This window comes from Megascapheus bottae, chromosome 6 (assembly GCF_031878675.1).
Source record: "Megascapheus bottae isolate mThoBot1 chromosome 6, mThoBot2.hap1, whole genome shotgun sequence".
NCBI classification, from domain to species: Eukaryota; Metazoa; Chordata; class Mammalia; order Rodentia; family Geomyidae; genus Megascapheus; species Megascapheus bottae.
The window spans coordinates 37,127,971-37,141,283 of record NC_143514.1 but is presented as its reverse complement, the minus strand read 5'-3'; the positions used below and the strand labels follow the sequence as shown (position 1 = coordinate 37,141,283).

Sequence of the window (13,313 nt, the reverse complement as noted above, 5' to 3'; positions counted from 1 at the left end):
AAATATCATGCAACCCTTTTACTAATTACAATAAAAAAAATAAAATAAAAAAATAAAAAAAAAAAGAGGCTGAGATCTGAAGATTGCACCAAAGTCCATGGGACTCATCCATCTCATCTCTAATTAACCACCAGAAAAGCAGAAGTGGAACTGTGGCTCAAAGTGGCAGAGTGCTAGCCTTCAGTGGAAGAGCTCAGGGACAGCACCCAGGCCCCAGAGTTCAAGCCCCATGACCAACCGCCCCCCCCCCAAAAAATGGCACACAATAATATTTGAACAACTTCACCTACTACTACCTATTCTACTTACTTAAGGGCAGTTTCTGCTTATTTTGCTATAACTTCACTCAAAAACAGAGTTAACAAACTCTAGGAGTAAGAGTTAATATAATGCCAATTTGTGTTATCACATAATATTATAAATGAGTTATCAGGGCCCTATGATAACTGAATCCTCCTAAATAAGGAAACAGAAATCTGGAACTATCTGATCTATACCCTTAAATAGAATTTACAGAAACAAAGGGTAATGTAAACAGTAAAGAAATCACTGAAACAAGCCAGTGGAAATTAAGTTAAATGTAAAATATGTGCCTTAGTAATTTAAGTTCATTGTACCTCAGTTTCAAAATCTACAAAACATAAATCATAGTATTATCTATAGATTTCTTCACTCCGATCTAGCTTTATATAACTCATATCAGTATCATACACCAATTCTGATTTTTATTAGTATCCTTTATGTTTCAGTAAACAAGTTATTCTGTAGATAAATACATCTCCATCATGAGCAGTAATAAAGTAAAAAAAAAGAAAATATATGAAGCTCAAAATTTTTATTTAAGACCATGTATCACATGTATGTGTGCATCTAGGCTGTATTTCTATATATGTAAAAGCAGTCACATTTCAAAAACTACTGAAGAATGCTGGACAATGGTGGCTCACACCTGTAATCCTAGCTATTCAAGAGGCTGAGATCTAAGGATCCTGTGTCAAAGCCAACCAAGGCAGAAAAAGTCTGTGAAACTCTTATCTCTGATTATCTACTAGAAGCCCAGAAGTGGTATTGTGGCTCAAAATGGTAGAGCACTAGCCTTGAGCAACAAAACTCAAGGTCAGTGCCCAGGCGCTGAGTTCAAGCCCCATGACTGGGAGGAAAAAAAAAAAACTGGGCGAGGGAGGCTAAGGATCATGACTTGAAGCTAGCCTATGCAGAAAAGTATGTGAAACTCTCACCTCCAATTAATACCAAAATATCAGAAAGGAGGACTAGACTTCCGCAAAAAAAAAGTTCAGGAACAGTACCAAGGCCCTAAATTCAAGCCCTAGGCAATAAATTTAAATAAATAAATAAAAATAAAGAGTTTCTGGGGCTGGGAGTGTGGCCTACTGGTAGCGTAATCACCCAGCAAGCACAAAGCCCTGGGTTTGATTCCCCAGAACCACATATACAGGAAAGGCCAGAAGTGGCACTGTGGTTCAAGTGGCAGAGTGCTAGCCTTAAGCAAAGTATCCATGGACAGTGCACAGGCCCTGAGTTAAAGTGTCAGGACTGGCAAAAAATAAAAATAAATAAATAAAATAATAAAGAGTTTCTAAGCCTAAAGTTGGTGTTGTTTTTTGTTTGTTTTGTTTTGTTTTGCCAGTCCCAGGGCTTGAACGCAGGATCTGAGCACTGTTCATGGGCTTTCTCAAGACTAGAGGTATACCAGTTCAGCCACAGCACCATTTCTGGCTTTTTCTATGTATGTGGTATCGCGGAATCAAACTGTGTATGCTAGGCAAGCACTCTACCACTAGGCCAAACTCCCAGCCCCACAGGATGAATATTCTAAGGATAACAAAATAAAGAAATAAAAACCATTAGTTTATCAATTTAGAAAGTGAATATGTAACACTAAATTTGGAGTGATACTATTATAAATACTTTTGAAGTATTTATATTTCTATTGAAGAAAAAAGGCATCCTTCCAAAATATTCATTTCATACATACCAAAAGGAGTCTTGCAAGAATTTGTATAGTTACAATGATTCCGTTTTTACAATGAGAAATAAGTAAACCACCACTAAGCACTGATGTTCCACATCTGTAATTCTTGCTACCCAGGAGGTGGAGATCTGAAGATCATGGTTAAAATCCAGCCCAGGAAGGAAAGTTAGTGAAACTCTAATCTCCAATTAAATACCAAAAACCTGGCTAAAGTGGTAGAATTCTAGCCTTGAGCAAAAAAGTTTATGGACAATGCCTAGAACCTGAGTTCAAACCCCAGGACCAATACAATACCTAACATCACATGCTTGGACAGTTCTGTTGTATCCGAAGTTACTATTAGTTAAATCTAAGGCTAGTTTCTCTAAAGAGTAAAAATTAACCACAGAATGAAAAAAGAATAATGAATTCTAAGGTCATGTAGTTGAACTTGTCCTATTATAAATATTTTTTAGTTACTCCTAATTTCTGACTTGCTTTTTCAATTAATATGGGTTTTAAAGGAAGAAGAAACATCTCAAAAGTTCAGAACAAGTTTAATTGTCAAGTCTAATAATAGATTATCTACTGTTTTGCAATGCAATGTGTCTAGGCTATATAAAAGTGAATGGCCTTAATTTAAATTCATTGATAAGGTACAGTATTAACCTTATCATTCTTTTCAACAATGAGAAAGATGCTTTGCCTGAGCATTTCTGACATGTACCCCAGTGGTTATATCATGCATATGATTATGCAAGCTTTCTAGAGCACTACTTGTAAATGTAGCTACAATCACAATTCAATAGTTATCACATGTATTACTACTACCTCTTCATCTAATGCAATATATTTTGTTCAACAAGATAAATGGATTATTTTAGAATTTGAATCACTAACAATTATGAAAACAACCAGTTAAAGTGTCAATATATATAAGGGACACCCATTTTAGGCTCACCAAACAGGACTAGAGTCTCTGCACATGAGAAAACAATATACTCAGTATGCAGATAAATCTGATTTGAAGTTATTTAATTACTAAAGATTACTGCAAAACTTTTCCCTGTGTAGAAACATGTATTTTACATTAAAATGAAGCACTTACCCCAGCTTTGAAAATCCCAGTGAAGTTCTAGATAAAAGTCACCTAGCTGAGAAAACGAAATATAAAAAGTTACAAGATCCACTTTAAAAGTCTTTATACCTGCTTAATATTAATAACTAATATCACTGAAATCTAAAGACATGAAGAATAATAATGAAAACTTAATTTTGTTTGTAGAGTTTAAAAAATAGAAAAATCTCAGGTAGTTAGCCTAGTGGTAGAGTGCTTGCCTAGCATGCACGAAGATCTGGGTTCGATTCCTCGGTATCATATACATAGAAAAAAGCCAGAAATGGTGCTGTAGCTCAAGTGGTAGAGCTCTAGCCTTGAGAAAGCCTAAGGACAGTATCCAGGCCCTGAGTTCAAGGCCCAGTATTGGCAAAAAAAGAAAAATCTCAAAATATGGTTACTTCCTGAGGCATTACAATAGCATGCATTACTATACTTAATTACAAGAGAAAATACCACTGCAGAACTTACAAGACTATTTTAATACCATTAAAACTGATAAAACATTTAAATTTGTATCAATAAAGATTCTATTTGTGGGATGGGAATGTGGCTTAGTAGTATAATGTTTGCCTAATATGCATGAAGCCCTGGGCCAGAAGTAGCTCTGTGGCTCCAGTGATAGATAGTGTGCCTTTCTTGAGTAAAAGCAGGTCAGGGACAGTACCCAGGCCTTGAGTTCAAGCCCCAGGACTAGCAACACACACACACACACACACACACACACACACACACACACACACACACAACAAAAAAATCTACTTCTTAGAATGCCCAAAATAATAACTCTAACAGAAAGAAATCTTTTATGAAAACGAAATATATGTTACTAGATCATCATATAAGATCATAAAGAATTTTTTTTCTTTTTTTATTGTAATTAATAAAAGGTTCACATGATATTTGCCAGATAGAAGGTGCATTAACTTTACGTACATTGATACCCTTTCACATGTCTTGGTACCCATTACCCTCCCCCCTATCCCCTCCCACTTTCTTTTCCCCTCTTCCCTATCAAAGAATTTTCTTTTTCCTCTTTTTTTCAGTCAGTCATGGGCTTGAATTTGGACCTGGGCAATGCCCTTGAACTCTTTTGCTCAAAGCTAGCACTCTTCCACTTTGGGGCCAGAGTGCCACTTCTGGACCTCTGATGGTTAGGTGGAGATAAGTCTCATGGATTTTCGTGCCCAGGCTGGCTTTGAAAGGTGATCCTCAGATCTCAGCCTCCTGAGTAGCTAGGATTACAGGTGTGAGCTACCGTGCCCTGCTTCAGTGAGAAATTTTCATTTCAAAAAGGCTACATACCAAAGGGATTGAAGAAATGATTAATTACCATCAAAACAGCAAAAATACTACAACATCAACAAATTAATCTTTCTGATTTCAAATAATGAAGAAAAGTGAATGTTAACATCAGATACCACGGCAACCAGGAAATATTTTTTGAACTCTGTCTATTTATTTCTCTATATCAAAAAATACTATTAATAGCAGCCCTAAAAAAAGGCAAGCTGCTACCACAGCACAACAGGTCTTTTACCCATGCTTCTTTCAGTCGTAAAAAAAAAAAAAAAGGAAGAGGACAGGAGGCATGGTACAGAAGATTGAGCACTGACCATGAGAAAATCTCTGAGAAATCAAGACCCTGAATTCATGCCCCAGTACTAAGTAAAAAACAGGAAGAGATAATAATACCAATCTCTCTCCCTTTGTGTCAAGATACATTTCTTAAAACTATAAAACAAGAAAGACATAAAAATACATTTGTTACATAAGAAAATGTAAACTGCTCCTAGCAACAGCAGCTGCAGTTATTAGAAAATCTTCCATATTCCAAATAATATCGAATTTATTTCCATTCATTAGGACTTACCTCCTTTCTTCCTAGGTCACATCTCATTTGTTAAAAGTAATAAGCCTTCAAATACCAGTTCAAAGAAAATGAGTGCTTCTACTTAAGATTATATATATTTATACATTATAATGACAGAACTCTGCTATTTTTAATCACTGCCTAATTTGAACATATATTTTACCATTTATTGATGCTACATAGCAAGAATTAAGCGCATTTTTTTTTGTCCAGTCCTGAGCTTGAGCTCAGGGTCTGACCAGTGTTCTTAGACGTGCTCAAGGCTAGAGCTCTACCACTTGAGCCTCAGCACCACTTCTGGCTTTGTTTTCTATATATGTGGTACCAAGGAATTGAACCCGGGTCTTCATGCATGCTAGGCAAGCACTCTACCACTAGGCCTAACTCCCGGCCCCTAAGCTATATTTAAAAAAAATACTTTACATGCTGGGCTCCAGTGGCTCACATCTGTAATCCTAGCTACTCAGGAGACTGAGATCTGAGGATCATGGTTCAAAGCCAGCTAGGGCATAAAAGTCCTTGAGACACTTATCTCCAGTTAACCACCAGAAAACTGGACATGGCACTGTAGCTCCAAGTGGTAGAGCACTAGCTCTAGCACTAGCTCTAGCAGTAACACTAGTGGTAGACTTCAGGGATGGCACTCAGGCCCAGGGTTCAAGCCCAATGACCACACAAAAAAATCTAATAACAACAGATGCTGGCAGGGATATGACCAGGAGAGATCACTACTATCTGTTGGTAGGAGTATAAAGTCATTCAACCACTCTAGAAAGCAGTATGGTGATTCCTCCAAAAAAATAAACATAGAGCTCCCCTATGACCCAGAAATCCCACTCCTTGGCATTTACCACAATGCCCAGAAACCAGGGTATACTAAAGCTAGGGTATACTAGCACAACGATGTTCACTGCAGTATTATTTACCATAGCTAAGATATGGAACCAATCCAGATGCCCCTCAGTAGATGAATGGATCACGAAGACGTGGTACTTATACACAATGGAATTCTAAGTTGCCATCAGAAAGAATGACATCGCCCCATTTGTAAAGAAATGAAAAGACTTGGAGCCGGGAGTTTGGCCTAGTGCTTAAAGTGCTTGCCTAGCATGCACGAAGACCCGGGTTCGATTCCTTGGTACCACATATGTAGAAAAAGCCTGAAGTGGTGCTGAGGCTCAAGTGGTAGAGCTCTAGCCCTTGAGAAAATCCAAGGACAGTGCTCAGGCCCTAAGCTCAAGCCCAGGACTGGCAAAAAAAAAAAAAAAAAAAAGAAATGAAAAGACTTGGAAAAAAACCATTGAAGACAGACCAAAAGGAACATAGGCTCAATAGTTTCCTTCATTTGTAATAATTAGTACATAACTAGAATTCTCCTAACAGAGGATCACAATAACTCAAAAGCTATGTAAATATGGTCATACAGGATAAGACTAAACAAAATGAACTCTAAGAAACAAGAAGTTTATCTTTGTGTTTGTTGTTCTTAGTGTACTATGTGAAGTTATTTTTCTTTTTTTCCCCTTAGGGTTTATTTCATGTTGTTACTGTATCTGAATGTGATACCTGGTATATTGTATATATGTTTATTTATTTGAAAAGGGGAAGGTAAGGGAAAAACAAGATGAATGGGGGAGTGGGAGGAGAAAAAGTGAGAGAAAAGCACAGGAAGGGGTAACAATGTTCAAGAAGTTATGTACCCACTACCTGATAAATGTAACTGTAACCCCCTTTATATATCATCCAGACAATAAAATACAATTTAACAAAAAAAAAAACAACTTTACATTGCACTTACAATTGTTTTTAAAGTGAAAAATCAGTAAAGAAATATAACTTACCTCTTTCAAGGCATTCAATAATCGAGGTCGTTTTTCTTCAACACTTTCCCTGGATTGTTGCTTAAGTTTCCTTAAAAGAGCTGTAACTGAAAAGAAAAATAATCAACTTAAGTAATTTTTCAGCAGCATTTTCTTTTTTCCAATACAGGGGATCACACCCAGGTTTTCACTCACTCCAGGCAAGGCCTCCAATACTGGGCCTCATCACTAGTTTCTAATTTAATAACTTTTTACCATCCTAGCAAATACCATTAACTTATAAATACATGGAAACAATGTATATGCTTGTGTATGTGTATTTTAATGTGACAATACTAATATTTCTACAAAGCCAAGAATCAAAGAGCAAGATTTAAATAACTGTAACCCTTCTATTAATTACAATAAAAAAAAGAAAAAAGATTTAAATAAGCAAAGGTCTCAGTGTAATGAAAGAAACTCACACATAGAAATCAGGAAACACTAGGCATACACACATACACACAGACACACACACACACACAGTTAGTAAATCTGGTAAAATTCCCAAGGATAGTATGAAAAAATAAACCACTAAAAACCTGAAACACATTGACACTACCTTAGATTATAAGAACTTACTTGCTTTGCCAAGATTTCTGTCTCAGTTGATGGAAGAGTAATTTTATTTTTAACTAGAGCACTAGCTTTGAGCAAAAAAGCTGAGGGACAGTACCCTGGTTCTCAGTTCAAGCCCCAAGACCAACACACACACACACACACACACACCCATCCTGGAAATAATCATGATATACAATTCTCTAATAAAACTATTTTCTCCCCTTCTACAAAGCTTTATTTATAAAGTTGATCTCGGCCTAAAACTATAAAGAAATAGCACAGTTTATGCTTTATCTAAATTCAACTTTTTATAATTATCCAATAGATGTACTGGACAAAAATAAGACCCATACATAAAATTAAAAAGAAAATTATGGGCAAGAAGAAGGGAGTAGAATAAGCGAGCATTTTCTATATTATGAAACAGTCTCTGGTATGTTTTGAATGTACTCATTTAAAGACTAAACTGAAGTCTTGCTACTAGCTTGCAGCAAAGCCCATATCTACCAGCTAAAGTAAGTAGTCATTATAACACTATGTTATTTTTAATTCTAATTATACAAATAGTTCAACTGTTTACCAGAAATTCCAATCCAATCTCAACTTTTAAAAGAAAAAAAAAAAAAAAGGATCAAGTATTACAAGTGGTTCATGCCTGTAATCCTAGATACTTAGAAGGCTTAGATCTGAGGATCATGGTTCAAAGCTGTCCTTAGCCAAAAAAATCCAAGAGACTCACTTCCAAATTAGCCATTAAAAGAAGCAGATGAAGTGTCAACCTGAGGCTCTGAGCTCTGAATTAAAGTCCTAACACTGACAACCAAAAAGCGAAACAAGTTCAACTATCAGTGAAAAAGGTAGAAGACTACTGCAAAGAACAGAAAAACATACTTCAATTTTTGTATTGTTTAATATGCAAGTTCCTAAGTGACGAGTAATTCATATAAGTTTACATACATATATATAACTGCAAAACATTGAAATTTATACTTAATAAAAATCATTTCAAACATCGCTTTGCAGAATGTTTATCAACAACAGTAATTCATATTGCTTACTCATCTGTCTATCTCCATAGCTGATGGCTTCTGCCAGAGGGCTCCATCCCTGAGCATTTTTCACCTTTACTGGAGCATTGTGAGCCAAAAGTAAATGGGCACATTCTGCAATATAAGTAACATATTATGAAATACCATGCAATTCTGTGAATCTCTATAAATATTATTTAAAAGCTTAATAAATCAAATATATTATCATATATATAATTAAATAATGTATTAATTCCTATGTATCTATAAATCAGGTTACTTCAGATCGAATGACTGAAAAGCACCACCCTACTACCTAAAAACAACCGAATTCTCTGTGCACAAAACACATTTTGTTCACTACCTAATTGTGTCCAAGACCATTTTAATAACATGTCTATAAGCCACAAGACAAGCTAGGAACTTTAAAGACTAATTTACATGCAAATGCCTATTAACTAGTAAGACCCAACCAGGAGTTTGGCTTAGTGGAAGAATGCCTGCCTAGCATGCACAAAGACCCAGGTTCAATTCCTTAGTACCTTAGATTTGGAAAAAGCCGGAAGTAGACCTGTGACTCAAGTGGTAGAGCTCCCAAAGACAGTGCTCAGGCCCTGAGTCCAAGCCCCCGAATTGACAAAATAAAATACTAATAAGACACAAAGGATAATGTGTATACATGAAATATCTAATGGAAAATCCTTATTTTAGGGGAAAAATGTAACTTCAAAAAAGGACCTATAATGTTTCCATAAACAGTAACAGGAAGTCCAGGAGACAGGAAAGGGGACTCAGGGAGGGAGAGAGAGTGGGAGAATACATAATATTCAATATACATATAATAAGTTAAAAGTAACCTGGAGGTAATGACGGGATCAGGGAGGTTGGGAAGGACAGGGAAAAGTGATGAAAGCATTAACACTGATCAAAGATGCATTGCACTCATAGTTGGTATGTGGATATGTTCAACTGAAATCTCGTTTAATAAACAAACAAATAAAAAAATAACAAGCTGGTCACGGGTGGCAGATGCGATATGCTCTGAAGTAATCAGGAAGCTAAGATCTGAAGAACAAAGTTCGACACCACTTGGGTGAAAATTCCAAGAGACCATCATCAATTAACCAAGGATATGTCAGACAGGAAGTATGACTCATGTGGTAAGAGTGTTAACCGTTAGCTAAGAAGCACTGAGTTCAAGCACTGGTTACTTGGACAAAAATAAATAAAATAATTTTTTTAAAAAGCACTTTCAAAGAGTACATATAGCAGATTAAAAAATTTAGGGCTGGGAGTTTGGCCTAGTGGTAAGAGTGCTTGCCTAGCATGCACGAAGACTCAGGTTCGATTCCTTGGTACCACATACATAGAAAAAGCTGTAAGTGGTGCTGTGGCTCAAGTGGCAGGGTTCTAGCATTGAGAAAGCCCAAGGACAGTGCTCAGGCCCTGAGCTCAAGCCCAGGACTGGAAAAAAAAATTTTTTTAATGATTACATAAAAAATTTAGAACTGACACACATAGCAAATTTAGGTAACAATCATACTAACTCAATGATTCAGTGAACATTTACCAAGTGTCTACTACTCTATGTCTCCCCTTTTCCTTCAGTGCTCATGATGCAACCCATGGCCTTGTATATGCTAGGCAAGCAGTGGACGGCCGAGCTACATCTTCAACCACTAAATATCATTTTTGTACAAGGAAAAGAGGATGCAATCTACTTATCACAGAGCTTACCGCATTAGGAAACAGTAAATTCATAAAAAGAAAAATAATAAAATGAGCACTATAAGGAAAGCTATTTTGTCAGTATTAGGTGAGTGGGCTATGGGTTAATAAAAATGGCACTACTGTAGCACTATTCTTAGTGATCAAGGAATATTTATACCAATAGGAAACTTTCTTCTTTCTCTTTCTTTCTCTCTCTTCCTCCCCCCCCCCCCCCCCCCCGTCATGGGGCTTAACCTCTGGGCCTGGGTGCTGTCCCTTAGCTCTTCACCTTAATGCTACTGCCCTACCCTTTGAGCCAAAGCACCTCTTCCAGATAAGGTTTTCATGGACTTTAGTGCACCAGCTGCTGGCTTTGAACCGAGATCCTCAGATTTCGGCCTCCTGAGGAGCTAGGACTACAGGCTTGAGCCACTGAGCCCTGCTTGTGAACCTCTTCTAATCTCCAATAAACTACTCAAAAAAAACCTGGAAGTGGTATTGTGGCTCCAAGTGGTAAAGAATGCTATGTTACTTTTGAGCAAAAGAAGTTTAAGCACAGAGCCTAGACCCAGGACCAGCAAAACCAAACCAAAACAAAAAGTCTGCTAAGTGGTATGTAAAATAAATTACAAGAATGATTATTTTATTTTTGTTTGTAATGGCAAATATATCAGAAACACCAATGTCCAGCACACAATAGTAATTAACACATCTACATTGCTGAAGTAACATGCACACATGTTTAAAGAATAGCTATAAAAGACTGGAACGCCAGGTGCGGTGGCTCACGCCTGTAATCCTAACTGACATGAACCAATAAGAGGAAGGGTAAAGGGTTCTTTGCAATGAATAAATAACAAATTAACAAATGATAACAGAATTGGAAAACATATAAAACAACATCCAATGCAAACTCTGAACTAAATAAAGGCTCTCAGTGAATACTAAAACTCTACATAGTACAAAAGAGGATTTTCACATAGTGTCAAGTATAGCCCTAAATAATTTACTCATTACAGAAAAATTTCCCTTTTATACTGAATATATCTAAAGATCATCAACAAACAAGTCATCAAATTTAGCAGCATTCACAGTGGGATAGCCAAGTGAGATCGGAAAATCATGGTTTAAAGCCTAGCCAGACAAGAAAGTCCATGCACCGACACTTTTTTTTTTAACTTTCTAGAATTTTTATTGTTAAAAGTTAATGTAAGGTGATATAAAAAGGGTTTAGTTACATAAGCCAGGAAAATTTACATTTCTTTTTGGACAATGTCACCCTTTTCTTCCTTCTCTCCAAGTTTTTCCTTCTGTCACTGCCCACAAATTATATAGTTCATTTTCAATATACTATCTAGCAAATATCACTGCTTCATGCATTCATATTTCCCTCCATTTCTTTGTACCCTTAATCCTCCCAAAGAAAGATAAATTTTTAAAAAGACAAAAAATTCTGGTGATATTTTGTCATACTGTTGTAATGATTATTTTTACTTCACTCAAGCATATCTGTCATTTATTAGCTCTATTGAAATATTGTGATAATCTTCAGTATCTTTTCAAAGCATGTTTTGAAAATGTATATGCCAAGCTTACAAATAACAATATCCAAATTTTAAATAAAATGTCTAAAATGTTATATATAACCAACGGAGTCATTAATTCCTAGAGCACTAAACTAGACAGGATATAATATATAAATATACATTGTTATTGGTTATATAAATGTAAGTGAAGGAAATGTTTATGGATTTTCATTTAATTATATGTCAACACTACATATAAAAATTAATGATTGGTAGCCAAACAAATCAATTAATCATTTAGTAAGTAAGCAGATAAGAAAACTAAAATGATTGAGTGATAAATGCATAAACTATTTTTATATCTAATTCTTCCAATGTACCAGAATAATTAAGTTTTCCAACTACAGTTCTGAAATCTTTTTAAGAGACCTGGGTGTTATCCTGGGCAGGCTTCCAATCTGAACAATGATACAAAATTCCCATTTCAGAAGCCAGTTATCAGTACCAATACTGGCAAGATGTGTACCTCATTCAGAATTTCAAGGATTTAGATTTCATATCTGATATCAGCTGGGTTTTCCAAAGTACTGCATTTTAAACTATTTCCTTGAGATTCCTTAGCATTTCTTTTATAAGAAGGATTCTTTTTTATGTTTGTTTGTTTCTCAATCCTTGAAATTCTGAATGAGATTCTTCTTATCTTCAATGAGCCACCAAAACTGAAATGGAACTGTGGCCTTGAGCAAAACAGCTAAGGGTCAGAGTTCTGGCCCTGAGTTAAAGATCTAGTACAGGAATAGAACAAAACAAAGACAAGCTATTTGCTGATTGTAAATCATCTGTCCAAGTGCTTCCCCTTAAGTAACTTATGAAAAAGAACAAGCATCAAATATCTCTTCCTTTGAGTTGTAGCTTCACAACATATATTAGCTTATGAAATTCTAACAAGTTACATGATAAAGAGGCTAAAAGTTTTATTAATATATTTTTCAAATTAAAATTTTACCTGAAAACTCTACTTTCCTCTAGCTATCCATCAATATCCCATGAAACTATTACATGAGGCACATTTTAGAACAGATTGATGTATACTTATCATAAAGTATAATGCTAATATATCCATCTAAAATTAGATCAGGAATGTTTCATTTCACATTTGAATCCTGGTAAATCTACATTCACTACTAACATGCCAAATCAGGAAAGACGTAAAACAGTATTAGATTGGCAAGTTAAAAACTGGCTAACTTTGACAACATCCTTTTTAACAGGTTTCACTGAAAACAGAGAAAGGCAGTACACCATAAATTGAGGTTCTGGAGCCAAATGCTCCAAATTGAATTCAAGACTCCAAGCTGCCAAGCTTTCAGGCTTATGTTTTCTAGCTATAAAATGGGGGCAATTGTACATGGTTATAGTAAGGGATTAGGTGAACAAATACATATAAAATATTATGAACCATCTGGCATATTAGAATATTCTCTTTTGGATAAGTGTTGGGATTTGACTCATAGCTTTGTGTATATAGGACAAGTCCTCTCCACTACCTGAGCCATTTGGTCTATTTTTCAGATAGGGCTTTTTTCCCAGATCAGCCTTGACTACAATTGCTCAACGTCTGCTTTTTTCTTAGCTGTGATCATAGACATGCCAGGAGCATATTTTCT

At 35.8% G+C, this 13,313-nt stretch overlaps 1 protein-coding gene across 1 annotated transcript in view; it reads right to left on the bottom strand.

Moving 5' to 3' along the window:
* Nucleotides 1-13,313, bottom strand: part of Ankrd13c (ankyrin repeat domain 13C) — a 50,100-nt gene that overhangs the window by 21,573 nt on the left and 15,214 nt on the right. The window contains exons 3-5 of the mRNA XM_090334617.1: nt 8,441-8,545; nt 6,804-6,889; nt 3,081-3,126 (exon numbers count right to left, since the gene is read on the bottom strand). Of these exons, the coding sequence (XP_090190743.1) occupies nt 3,081-3,126; nt 6,804-6,889; nt 8,441-8,545 (237 nt within the window). The remainder of the gene's footprint in view (nt 1-3,080; nt 3,127-6,803; nt 6,890-8,440; nt 8,546-13,313) is intronic.